This window comes from Motacilla alba, chromosome 4 (genome assembly GCF_015832195.1).
Source record: "Motacilla alba alba isolate MOTALB_02 chromosome 4, Motacilla_alba_V1.0_pri, whole genome shotgun sequence".
Taxonomy (NCBI): Eukaryota; Metazoa; Chordata; class Aves; order Passeriformes; family Motacillidae; genus Motacilla; species Motacilla alba.
Window position 1 is genome coordinate 54,160,745 of NC_052019.1, and position 14,214 is coordinate 54,174,958.

At 42.1% G+C, this 14,214-nt stretch overlaps 1 protein-coding gene across 27 annotated transcripts in view; it reads right to left on the reverse strand.

The window, feature by feature from the left end:
* Window positions 1–14,214, reverse strand: part of ADGRL3 (adhesion G protein-coupled receptor L3) — a 492,252-nt gene that overhangs the window by 72,901 nt on the left and 405,137 nt on the right. For 26 of the 27 annotated variants that reach the window (XM_038134649.1, XM_038134653.1, XM_038134633.1 and 23 more), the window contains 4 exons: window positions 5,485–5,668; window positions 4,543–4,665; window positions 2,188–2,396; window positions 1,333–1,509 (listed from right to left, as the gene is read on the reverse strand). In XM_038134649.1, the coding sequence (XP_037990577.1) occupies window positions 1,333–1,509; window positions 2,188–2,396; window positions 4,543–4,665; window positions 5,485–5,668 (693 nt within the window). The remainder of the gene's footprint in view (window positions 1–1,332; window positions 1,510–2,187; window positions 2,397–4,542; window positions 4,666–5,484; window positions 5,669–14,214) is intronic. The other variant, XM_038134629.1, reaches the window with a different exon arrangement.

The window sequence follows — 14,214 nt, forward strand, 5'->3', positions numbered from 1 at the left end:
GGCACAAACATTTAATGGCATGTTTCCTGGACTAGGACTGACTCCAACAGAATGAAGTGGTTACCACAACTTGCAGGAGCAACAGATATATCCTGCCCCTCTCAGCTGGACCCAGCTGTTGTGTGAAATGTGCCCCCAGGCTCCCATTTCTTTTTTTGCAAAACTTTTGTCATACATGATGCTTATTTAATACATATTTTATTGCAGCTCTTCACATTCCTCTTCAGATTATTAAGTGGAACAGAAATACACAAAGTACTGACATTGGAAGACTACTAAAAGCAGTTTTAAAACCATAATAGCTTTTGTGGTTATGCTGGTTATGGAAGTGAATCTGAAAAGTTCTGCCTGCATGGAAGATGCCAGTTCCATATCTAGCTCAGAGCTGTGGATTTTGCTGCTGTGCCAGGCACATGAAATGGAGACAACACAATAAAGAAAATGACTAGGCCAAAATCTTCTGGGCATCAGGGCCTTCTCTTCTTTCTCCAGCAGTTTAGACTGTTCTCAACCAAAGACAGCCAAGGCAGCTCAGGAAATGGAGGATTATCTCAACCATTCTCCTGTTCTTGAGTAAAATCCCAAATGTGTGCTTTGCTCCCAAAACCACTGCTACCAGGAGGAAAATCTACCTTCCGGATTAACTTCTTTAGCTTCAGTGGGGTTAGTAATGTGAAAAGCCAGATTTATACCATAGACATAAAGGCAGGCAAAGGAACGAGCTGGTCATGAACTGGCCTCAAGTAGATGCCCAGTCTATATAGGATGGTATCAGAAGCTTCCCTCTCATGTGTCACACTCTGCATCTCTCTGTCACACAGTGAGGTGCAGACAATGTATTTTCCCCTTAGCTGGAAGGAGAAAACACTGTTGGCTCCACACATGCATTTCACACAAACACGTGTGGCAGTGTATCTGCAGCTGCTGCCAGCAGGACACCCAACCTTGCACTGCACAAGATGGACTGCACACTTCTGTCCCCCCACCTTGCTACTCCCTAGTGACACAGGGAGGGCCCTATGAGAAAGAACCCAGCCAGGAGATGTTCTACACTAGTTAGCAAAGGATATAGCAACAGCTAAACCCACTCACTCACTATCCCCAGCTCAGAGCTGCCCATGCTAAGAGTCCAAGACAGGCTTTGCATTGGTATGACTATTTTCTGTTTCACTGCAGAGCAGAAGGAAGACTTACACCAGATGGTTTCTACTTTCAGAGTTACTGTCACACAGCAACTTCCCTGCTCAGCTCCATTAGTAGCAACAAATTGTGCCCACATTGACAACTTTTCCTGCCCAGTGTATTGGCAGCCTGGGAATCTGCAATGCCTACCTTAACTTCCACATGTGCCATCAGGACTGCAAAGTTGGTGAGGTGGTTGCAGGAGCACGTGGTGTGTGTCTTGTTAGTTGTCAGGAGGCGACAGCCCTGGGTGGACCAATACCCTGTCATTGTACGCTTTGTGTAGCTCCAGAATGAACAGTTTGGGTTAAAATTTTCTTCTGACTGCTGTAGGGAAAAAATTAATAAATGCAGTAACGATGATAGGCTCTCAGAGATTTCTAAATGCACTATTGAGGCTCTTTGTAACTCTCACCCTTTAATTTTAGATAAACAATTAGCAGTGGTTTATACATCAAGTATTACTTGCCAGTACCAGAGAAAGTGAGATTGTTGCTGCACTCTTTGCTAATGCAAGCTTAGTTCTTTATTCTTGATTAATTTCAGACATTGACTAAATCCAGCTCTTCAAAACTGGGCTGCTTCATTTGCATTGCACAGCAGAGAAATTAATTGCTTTAAGCAATCAACTTTTGCAACGACCGAGCTTGGCTAGCAGGAGGACTACCTGTCCCCTTTCACTGTAATTCCACTTCCCTCTAACATCCCCTGCCACCATGATAAAATAACATTATGGTCTATTCTAATTTATTGGTAGTTTTTAATTACAGAATGATGCGTGTCAGCAACCGAGCAATGGGCATCAGCTCAAAGGAGACACTTTCTTTGCTTCTATTAATGCAATGTAAAAGACACCTTCTCCATAAATAACACAAAGTGCAAAGGAACAAAAGTATAATTCAAAATCTAATCAAGGACTGCTGGAGGCCTCATGGCAGCCAACTTTTGCATCATTTCATTTCAGAAACAACAACAAAAAAAGAAGTGCTTTCTGAACTCACACACCTTGATGTGCTTGACAGTAAACACCACTGGATCAGCCAGGTAAACCTTATTGCTGAACTCTTTATTTATTGCTGCTGTGATGACAGGGGAGTTGACAATGACAGAATGATTGGTCGACATGGCTTCTGTTCCCAACTTCATGCTGGCATTCTCCGTGGAGAGATAGGTACCCAGGTTGTTGTACAGCACAAAAGCCACCCTGATCTCACCTAGAAGAGAGGTAAGAGATTAGATAGCCTGGTTGAGTCACTGGGGTGGCTTTTTGTTTTTTAGATTGCAAATCTTTTTTCTTAACCAACTTCAAAACTGCTCTGAGAAAATGTGAAAGGACCGGGATATAGCATATGAAAACCCACCTCTTGCCAGTGAGCACCAAGACGTGCAACAAGCAGTCCTTGGAAAAGAAGGGCAGAGTTCCTTCTTCCAAAAGAAACTTTAATAAGCAAACAGATGAGCAGAAGACAGACAGGGAAGGTGGGCTTATTTTTGGCATCAGTAGGTGTAACTGGCTTCAGAAAAAAAGAGGCCAGGTGGTCCATTTCCCACCTGACATCACTTTATTCTCCTGGATATACCTGGGAAACATGTTTCAAGCTGACATGTTGCACAGATGCAGTATAAAACTATAATTTAGTCTGGTAATAAATTAAGACTATCTCAGGAAAATGTACGGATGAATCTGGAAGAAGAAATTAAAACCATTCCAACAGAATTCCAATCTCACTTGACACGTAAAACAAAATTTCAGAAATTTCATTTAAAAATGCATTTATTCTCTTAATCTGCCAATCAGATAACCAGAAAAACACCATTAGAGAGCCTGCAGAAATCTGAGTCTACCAGCCAACTGTTTTTAACTGAAACCATCCAGTTTGCCTTCTGTTTTGCACATTATTTCACAGCCTATAAATAAGAATGGAATGTGATTAGTTTGCCTTCATACGTATCAGTTGTGGAAAGGTATGTTTTTGTTTCTATATGAATCACCACAGCAGCTGAGGAAGGTGAGGCACTGATGACTCCAAAGGTTCCTCCCAACGTAAATCCTTTTATGATAATTCCATTTGTAGCTCTTTGGTGACCTCTGGGCATGTGTCAAGCTGGTGAAAATTGATGGGGTTCTGCTTTGAACAGAACTCCAGTGATACTGTGTTTTGGAATACAAAACTTTCCTTTCATTGCTGCCAACAGATAGCAGAGTAAAAGTCCTGCCCTGTTGGAGTTTTGCTACATATCTTGAGTTTTAAACTGTCTCTAAAAGAGATACTTCTACTCAAATCCTACGAGCAAGCAAGACAATGGCAAGACTTTCTTTCTGAACCATCAGACTGAACTTTGTCTAAAATTTTTAGAAATTTTGACACATCTGGTCTGGTTGTAATGCTGCCCTATCATTCCATGTTTTTTTTCTGTTACACAGAGGAGGGTTAAGCACTGGCACAGATTGCCCAGAGAGGCTGGGGATGCCCCATCCCTGAAAGTGTTCAAGACCAGGTTGGATGGGGCTTGAGTAACTTAATCTAGCAGAAAGCGTCTCTGTCATGGCAAAGGGGTTAGAACCAGATGATCCTAAAGGTCTCTTCCAACCCAAGCCATTCTATGATTCCGTGTTTTGCCTGCAGTGACCAAAGCCCATATATGAGCATTGTCCCCTACACACAGATTAAATTTTAAAGGAACTCAGAAATAGGAGCATGTTGGGCCCACTAATAGAAGCCTCTAATTTTAAAGTTGATCTGCACTGAGGCTGTAGAGATCAACAAACATGTCTCTTAAACTCCTGATCTGGAAATAAATGGCTTGGCAGGATGAAGACTGTTCACATATAACATCATCTAAAATTTATGCTGTATCAGGAGGTTCATAAGATACAGAAAGGCACTAAAGATTTAGACTCACAACAGTTAATCAACCTTTTCTGCCATGTTGGCTCATTATTAGTATTTGCTACCATTGTTTCTTCCCTGCACTTTTTCAGATATTTGTATGGTGCCCTGCTGTGAAGCAGTTTACTCAAATGAGCCTCTTATCCCATCTGAAGCCTCCTACTGCAGAAATCAGCAGTTAAAAGCACTCCTCTGGATTCAGCACTATGCCCCAGAAGCCCCATAATTTAAGGATCTGATGCATTTTTACCATCACAAAATACTTTTGAAGGCTGTGAATCACTTAGCAATATAATACATTCCCAGTCAGCCAAAGTAGCTTGCAGTCAAGGGCATGAGCAAATGACACCACTGTTAATTTAAATATTAACATAGCAATTAATACTTTACTTATAATGGTTAAACACAAAACAATGCCTTAGGCATGACTGCCTCATGAGGCTGGTGTGGCCTGAGGTGTCAGACCTACCATTTCGACCATTTTGCTTCAAGGTATTTGCTGACAGCTGAATGGCGCTTCCATGGCCCACATTCTGGGGAAACTTAAGATCTTCCAGATTCCCATCTGTGCTTAGTCTCGCAACTTCCAGCTCTGTGTGCAAGAGAGACAGACACTAAGAAAAAAATCTCCGCTGAAATAATCTTCAACACAGTATTTCAAAGCTACAAAATGGTGTTCCAGACCAGCTGAGATGAGGGGAATTAACTTACAACGCTGCATGCTAGAATGTGTTTGGGCTCCTATTTCTTTTTAAATCTTTGCCCTGAAGAAGTTTTAAATTTAATTAAAAAAAAAATAGCGCGCAAATAAATTCTACTCTCTGTGGAAGACAAAAGACAACCGGTTCTTGTAAACAAGAACCTCAGGATATTAAGGACAACGGTTAAAATGAAAATCTGAGAATACTAGTTCTTTGCCACTGGCGATTGGTACTTTCTGTAAATGTTATCAGTGCTCAGGATCTATATTCATGGAAATAGAAAGAAGAGTTGTTCTCATTTTACATATGCACAGTGGGAGTGCTGGTGCTTTCCATCATGCTTGTTTTTTAATTAAAATCAACAATCAGCTGAATAAAGACACAAATTTGTATGAAATGAAATACAATTGCCTTACAATGAACAATCCCCCTGTGAAGCTCTGCTCTTGTTGCTCTAGCACAGATTATACCCTCAAAGCCAGGAATAATAAAGGCAGGTCAGGTGCTCATTTTCCATGGGATTTCAAGGGTAGAGAGCTGCCTTATTCCTTTAGGCTCTTTTGGAAAGACTTTGAAGTCCTTCAGACAAAGGCCCAAGATATATCTAACAAATCACTCTCCAATTAATCTAGGGACCAAACCAAAGCCAGGCTTCACAGCCTTTACTCTTCCACTGGCTTCTCTCGGTACTTATGGGATTTGCCCCTTACGGATGTTGTCAGTGTTCTCCCGGACGATGTCTGTCTTCAGCAGGTTGTCAGCCAGCACGAAGGCACTGTCCTCCACCGTGTCCAGCAACTTGGTGGCCGCACGCTGCTGCTCGCTCGCGTTCAGGTCCCTCCACGCGTTCAGAGCCTGAGGCTGCAGGAGGTTGTTCACCGTCTCCACCATGGCCTGCAAAGCAGAGGATGGAGTGAGAAAAGGCTCCAGCAAACCTAAAGCACCACAAACCTCTGACATATGCTTAGTCCCATCCTCCACACACATCAGTTTACAGGGGGATGACAGCATCTCCTTTCCTCACCCACTAGGGCAGCCTGCAATGGAGCAGGACAACTTCTATACCATCAGATGGGACAGGGAGGAAATACTGATATTATTATAAATGCAGTCTGGGAATGGTACTTTTCTGCTTCCACAGTCATCAGCTCTGGACTTTAAAAAAGGAGGAATTAGGGCAGGTGGGGAAGGAGGGGTAGGAGGAAGATGATGGTTAAGGAAACATGCAGGAAAAACCCATCTGCAGCACCAGAACTCAAGAGTAGGGCTGGGGCACTCAGGGAAGGTGTTTGGTATCTGCAAAGGCTACGCCCCTCTAAAAATATTTCCCACCACATAACCTCTGGCAGGCAGCCATGAAGACACAGAGATAGCTGAGTTGTATACACCACTTCATCCAGAGCAGCAGCAGCAGGTGCCCGTAGAGATTTAGATAAGACACTATATTTCAAATCACTGCATTCGGGAAGGAGTCAGCCCTGCGGAAACTGCTTCAGTTCCTCCTCCAGTGCACCTTCTGCCCTGGGCTGCCACGCACAAAGAGCTCTCCCATGGATAACTTCCCACAGGTTAATCTGGATGCACACACAGGATCACACAAAACTGCACTGGTCTCATGACTGCAAAACTACTGCAGTAGAATTTACCCAAACTGAAGGCTTTTCTCTACCTAAGTCCTCTGCTTTGTTACTAACTAGAGCTGACTCAACCACTTTTCAGTGAACATTTTTTAATGAAATCAGCTGTACCAGTTGATAGAACTGATTGTGCAGAGGAAAAGGATAAAAAATAAGCTACTTTGATCGTGCTTTCTTCAGCTGGTTAGGGTCTAGTCACCAAGCAGGCCTACCACAGAGAAACATCTCCACTGCCAGCTAAGGCTGACTGCAGAAACCAACCTCCTATTCAAGATGAAATTGCTGTTTGCACTTTCTGTATGCTGAGCACAAAGGCATCAAAACCACACCTCTGCTCTGCAAGCTGATGACAGTCCCATGGGACTTCAACATTTTCCAAGCCTAAAGTGTGCCCCATGGGCTCACTGTCATGGGAATACTTCAGTATTTATTCCTGATACTGTTGCTAAACACATGGGTGGAAAGAGGCTGTGGCATAGCCCATTCTCCAGCAGAGCCCTCAGCAGGAGTGCTACAATGGCAACACATGGTACAGAGAATCCTGACTCACTCACCAGTCATGGTCAGGTGCAAATGAGCAATGGGAGGATATGATCACATCAAACTAGAATTTATTGCTATAGCCACATGACCTTAACAAGAATTACAGAACAGTTCGAGGAGAAAAAAGGCAGCTAGTACTGCCACTGTTGGTACTTTTAATCCCAGCAAAGATACCTTCCTTGAGTATGGAAGGTTTCTCACACCATCAGGTTTCCTGTTGGGAGACTGCGCCATAATTGGGCTTCTCTGACAGCACAAAGCTCCTACTTTCACAGTTACATTTATTCATGGTCAATTAACTCATTTGTTCTTATGTCAAAGCTTTCCTATACCATAAACAGAATGCCTCGCTTATTTGGTCTTAAGTGGAATTTGATATGCATAAAGCAATTATTTTAACTGATTATTAAACTGATTTTCCTGAGTAGTCTAAAAATTATCTTAACACATTTGCTATGCACTTGCAATGAGCTGGTTAAAATTAGTAGTAAAGAAGAAACAGAAAAATATATAGCATTTAAATCTGATATTTTTCTGTGTTTTAGAATTTGGAAGCCTGATCTCTGCAGGTTTTAATAAAATTCTGTAGTATACTTTGGTAGTTATCTCTTTCACAGCAAAAAAAATAAGTGGTGCTCTTTTCCAGTGACCAAAAAGCTTAATTATTTTGTGGTGCAGCTTCTACACATCATGGTGCAAAGACCTTTTATGCCTGGAAAGCAGATAATTAGGATTTTTCTCCCCTTTCAATGTTATCACACAATTTGCCTTACCTCTATTTAGCTCAGCTCCTATTGGTGTCTTAAATTCATTGCTAAAACAACATCCTGCATACTTTTATCAATATCTGAATGGTGGAAAATGCCTTTGCAGCAGATCCAGCTTCTAGATCTGGACAGAAAGGTAATGTCTATTCATCAGAATATGAAACAGATGCTGAAATATTTGCATTACAGTGAAACATCTGCTCCAAAGACTTTCCCCCAGAAAAAAAACATCTAATGCATTAGTTTAGTTTTCTTTTTTGTTTTAGATGTGCACATATGAGAGCATGAAAGTTTGAGAGAGAACACCAATTAAGCCTAATGTACTGCTTCCTGCACCATGTGCACTCCCCACCCAATGCTCAGCATCCATCCTCTTGAAGTGACTAACCTGAAACCAGCCACCTTACATCACTTTGGGTCTGGGGTCAAACACAAAAGCTCCAGGAAGATTTCCAAGGACTTTGGGTCACGTCCTTACCATGTATCTGAACAAAGCTGGTAGATTGTCTTTGTTGGCATTACATCCGAGATTAATTTAGTCCCTAGCTTTTCCCAGAGGGTCATTCCCCTCACCTGTCTCAGTGCATTAATCAAGTGTTCCCCACATTATATTTCTGAGTGCAGCACTTCATTATGGCCGAGTGCTGTGGGCTGAAGCCAAGGAGATGAGGTGCTAATGAAATGTTTGCATTTTGGACAGGAGCTGAGGTAGGTGTTTAAATGAAACAAAACAGCTGTTATAGCAACAGTGCCTTGTGAGACAGAGATGCCAACTGGGAAAAGTTGGGCAGGGGAGTGGGAGTTGTGGGAAAGCAGGTACACGTGACAAGGATAGGCCTGTGTCTTTACATTTAAGCTGAACCTTTGTGATTTACGTGGGTTTGGCACCTGGTCCAATGACTTTGTAGTCTGATGAAGCTCCAGCGTAGAAGAAACAGTTGTGCCAAACCTCCAGGAAAACCTCTCAGTGACCAGCTTGAGGATGTTTAGCCCTGAGAGAGAACCCTCAAAATGCAGAAGGCATGAGATAGGTGTGCTTGGGAGCTGATGGCTTGATAGGTTTTACCTGATATCCCTGGGGATCCTGATAAAGGTGGGGACTTTCAGAGGGAGATAGGAAAGTTCTGACCTAGTTTCATCTCACCCCACCTCTAGCATTTAACGTGCAGCCAAGTAGGGAGCCCAGATCCTCTCCAGTTTCTCTCCCGTCACTGCAAGTAGAAAAAACTACCCCAATGATTATCCCCATTTCACCCAAAACCACATGAGATTAAACCCACCCATAAAGAACCAAACATCTGTTACAGAATGCTGCATGACCGCCATTGAAGACCCTGTCTTTGCTTCGCAGGCTAAAGAACTACATCTCCTGTGGTTTTATTTTCTTCCTCTGCCTGATCTCTCTTCCAAATGCAACTCAGCTGAGCTTCTTGCAAAATAAAAATGTGGGGCTTGGAGCTCAAACATACCTCAACACCACGCACAGCACGGCACCAAACCAGTGCTGTGATTGCTTGGACTTAAAGAGTAGACAGCACAAGCAGACAGATGCACCAGGAGAAGGACAAAAGTAACTCAAATTAGATCAAGAGAAAGTTTTCATAAAGCACAGCTCGCTTGTTTGTAGGATAAGATCAAATGAGGGAAGAAGGGCATGGCAGAAGGTACCCAAGAGGGCTGACTTTCCATTTTTCTGTGCTGAGATACACAGCACAGCTTTATGCTCTCTGTGATGTCAGATATAGACATGTATAGATACATGCAAAGCCAAACCCTCTAATTACCAGCCTGTAAAGAGCAATCACCCTGGATCACAGAATTTTAGACACAGTGTCCCCAGCAGTGACTGCAACTGGACATCGAGAGAAGAGCAAGACCCTGCCGAACACAAAAGACAAATCCCATGATGATGATGCCTTTCATTATGTGGTTATACAGAACCACAGATTGTATGTTCAATGCAAATAAATGTTAATAAATTGCAGGCAGAGGTTTTTCCCAAATAAGGGCATGTGCTCATGGTTTCTTGGTTCTATCCTGAGGTTACAAAGAAGAATCAAAATGTAAACCTTCCTTCTTAGACACTTACAAATTGGTATTAAAAGATGCATTGTAAAAAGGAAATTAATTAGAAGTCTTACAGTAATTATGCATTACTAAAAGGCCAGTTGTACGTATCCCATTGTTTCCTTTGTGACAGCTGCTACATGTCATTAAACCGAATTTTGCTTGTTCATTTATTCTTCTCTCCTCTCCTCTCCCTCTAGAAACATCTGGTGAGAGTACCTGCATATGTGGCACACAGTTAAAACCCAGGAGGTTTGAACTCTGTATATATCCAGTGATACCATATCTATTTAATTTTCTCTCACTGTACCAGCATCCAAGACACCACTCTTTGATTAAAAAGAATTTTGCAATGTAAAATCTCTCTTCAAATGGGACTCAACACTGAAAATCACTAGATGTTAGAGGTACTCAGCTCATTGCCAAATTTGGCACCAGACTGAATGTGCCATGGTGCTTAAGCACAGCAGCCCTAACCTTAGAAAACCAGCAGCTTTCCTAGAGTTAGCATCTCTTTAAACCTTTATTGTTCATTTTGGCCTCTTGCTGAGCAGCTGATGGAAGATCAAAAATCTCAACAAACCTACAGCTGGAGAAAATACTGCTTTATGGCAAGTGAATACCAGCAGGTCCTACAGGGAATATTGGTTGAATCCTTCTGTTGAGTAATTTTCAAATGTGCAGTTTGTCCTTCCCTACAAAGGAGCATCTCCTTAGGAAGAGACTGAACACACTTTATTTAGCATGAAACTTACATCAACTACTTACTTCCTATAGCAGCTTTGGGAGAATAAGGACAGTGGCACAGGGCAATAAAGTACAGCTTTTGCAATGACATCTCTAATTAAAACATCTGAATTTTATAACCTGCAAAGCCGTCGCATACTGCTGACGCTTCCTTGATCTCACGGGAATATCTCATGCAGCACACTTTCAAAAATTAGGGTATAAGGAGCTACAGCCACGCAGCTTTGCATAGGTAGGCTAAAATCATGGCTGGTTCATTAAGCAAGCAGTGCTCTGGTACCCCTGTACCAAAGGTGTTTGCCAGCACAGACTCATCCAAAGAGATTTGCTCACCCTTCCTGAGAACAGCAGTGCTCAACCTGCAGAGTGCAATCACACAGGCACAGCCTCAGGCCATGCTTAAGGCCTGAGTTTCTGGTCCTGCCTGAGGTCTCCCCACAAAGCTCCAAAACAAATGTGTTGTCTTTGTCTGAAAAATGCAAACATATAACTCACCCACTTTTTATAACAGCTTGAGGTTTTATGGCAAATCAGCAGAGAAAAGAAGCACAAAACTCCTTTCAGGCCCACACTTCACAGTGCAAATGAAAAACCCATCAGAGAGCAGATGCAGTGAAATGTTGATATGGTACAATGATCACAATGTTATGTTCTTTTTTTCCTTTTTTCTAACTAGAAAGCAGTAGTACTTGAAAAAAGGTTACTTGTCTCCTTGCTCAAGAATAGCTGGTTTTGCTCTGTATTCGTATTAAACACCCAGTGCTAAAACAAACCCTTTCCTCAAGCTATCAATATTTGCAAGCCTCCAAACTAACTGAGTTAAAGGCACAATCAATGCCATTGATGACAAATTCTGCCGGCAAGTTCTGCTGGAAGTTGTTTGATTCTTGCCTCTGGCCAGAAAAAGCACCAGTACAGGAGAAACTCCCATTAACTCTGAATGTACTTGGTACAGTAGGAGGAGAGGACCAGCGCGAAAGTATGGATGTGGGAACACAAATACTTCTTGAAAGCTGCATTGAAAGGGACCGGTTGAGGAAATGACATGTCTTTTTAGAGTGGCAAATGAACAGCACCTCAATTCCACTACACAGGGGTCATCAATCAAATGATTACACTCATCTGCTATGTGGGACTTCAGGACAAAAAGAGATGTACATGTCATTTCTTCAGCTTCCTAAACAAGGAAAATGTCATTTGGCTACATGATGGCTTTAAATCTTACTTCTTTGCTGAAAAGTGCCTTCAAATCTGTCTGACAAGGCTCTTCACTCTTGAATGATTTTTTTCCTTGACATTTATTCTTTTAATTCAAAATCAAAATTTGTCTCCGGTCAAAGCATCAGTAAGCACAATGGAGACAATTTCCTACAGGGAAGCCCAGCCACTGTCTAATGTGTTTTAAAAAGCAACACAGTCATCACAAAACTGTTGTAACATTCAGTGGAATGGACAAACATACTTAGACTGAAAGGAGCTCAGCCACAGTGAGTGCTTGAAAATAAATAAATCATTAGAATATCTATTGCTAATCTTTGCTTCTACCTTCAAAACTAAGCCAGAAGCAGTAGCCTACATCTGGTACCAGAGTGGTGATTGGCAACAGATGGTATCAGTTTTGGTGAACTGAGACAAAGCCTACTACTTATGGCAAAGGCAAGAAGAGAACTTCCCATGACCATGCACAGGAATTTCTGTAATTGCTCCACAGATTGAGAGCAAAAGCTCCCAAGAGAGAGCATGCGACCTTCTCTCTTCAACTATACAGAAAATGTTTATGCTGTGGCTACAGGAACTGTACAGGAACTGACTCAGGAATGGCCTGAATTCCAGCAGTGCTGAGAACTCATTGTAGTGAGAAGAAAGGCACTGACCTTTATTAAAATTAGGCCATCTACAAAATGCTTAACTATGGAATTAATGGTCTTTTACGAGGTATGCAAGGTTTGCAATCTTGGCCTTGAACTACCAATAATCTCCTAATGGGAGCATGCAAAAAATAATGGGCGACACGAGAAACAGAACAAGGTTACAAATTACAGGTTATGGTTTTGCTTTACTTACTATAAGAGGAAGAATATTTTAAGGTCAGAAGGCATCCGTAGAACTGACATAAAAGCAATTGATTGGGAAGAAGGAAATAACATACGATCTATTTCATCTAATGAGATCTTCCCCGCAGAATAAGCTGAGAACTGCATTTATGAATCATCTGTATTTGCTGCCCTACTGTTTGGGATTTGAAACCATACAGGCAACTGCTAGAGTAATTACACTAGGGAAGTAAGCAAGGCTGTTGCAAGAAAGGAAAATGCCTCTGACAGGATATCCACAGCCTTCAAGAAAACTCACGGGGAGTCTGTGAGACTCATCCTTTCCTCCAGCAGTTCAAATCAAAGGGACATCTCCCGCTGCTCCCTATGGCAATTTACATTCAGGCTTTTTACCAGTGACACCAGATACCAGGAGTGACTCTGACTCAAGCCGAGAGTAAGCACAGAGCAACATAGAAAACACTGGAAGTTTTTTTTTTTTTTTCTCAATTTTGCCATGTGAGAACCTAACCATAGGTATAGCTGGTTGTAGGTGGATGAGCATGGGGTCACCTTCCTTTTTAACATTTATGTGATCAATTTTGGAGTCTAGTCACAAACCCAAGGCTGCTGCTTTGATCCTCCTCTCCCTTAACAACAGGGTCACTGCAGCAGAAACATGCAGGGTGAGGATTTCTAGTTTCACTCTTGCTGACACAAATCAAGTGCAGGTTTCTCAAGCTGTGAAGTATATTAAGTTCACAGAGTTTTAACAAAGGACTACCAAACCAATGAACCTCACTGCGAGTCACACTTCTTTCAGATGTCCTTTTAATTATATTAAATGAAAGTTTTAGGCACTTTGATGCTGATGGGCAAACATCTTGATCTCTTGAAAAAGCAGCTAAAAGTACTCCCTGTAGCTATAGTTAATATACAACATTGTATGCTCACTGCTGGCCAATTTATTCCAGCCACTTTAACAACGATACCTCGCCTGACAGGCTGTGCAGAATGGCATCAGGAGTCAGGCAATGCACAAATCATCAGAGAACTCTCAGAGTTGTTTGACACACACTGCAGAGCTCTTTGTCATACAGCCAATTAAGTGACCAAACAAGCAACTTGAAAACCTTCATTAATTTGCCTCTTTTTTATATAAATGGAGGTTAGAGTCTTTCTTGTCAGAGGGGCAACAAGAACACAAGCAAACACAGCATAATTCAATTTGTGCTCCCTCTCAGAGCTGCAAGTTTCTTTCGTTTAGTCTTCATGGAAGCTGCGACCAATCATGCAAGCAAGAGAAGTAGGACAAACAGAATTAATTCACTTTAAATAGTACTGGCTAAGTCCCAGATGCACCCTTTATCTGATGAGAACTACTAGGTTAGCAAAGAAAAAAAAAAAAGTCTCTTCTGCTCAGGTCTAAACTTAATGCCTTGAATCCTCTGAGAAAAGCCTTTCAATTTTTGCTTAGTGCAGCAATTCAAACATCCCATGTTTCAAACAAGAAATCTTCAGAAAACCTCCAGGAGAACCAGAAGGACAACTCTGCAACCTCCTGCCACTGTCTGCTACCGGGAGCCTGCCATCCTCTCAGCACCGTCTTCACGTGTGGCTCTGATGACACCTGCACCCAGAAGTCC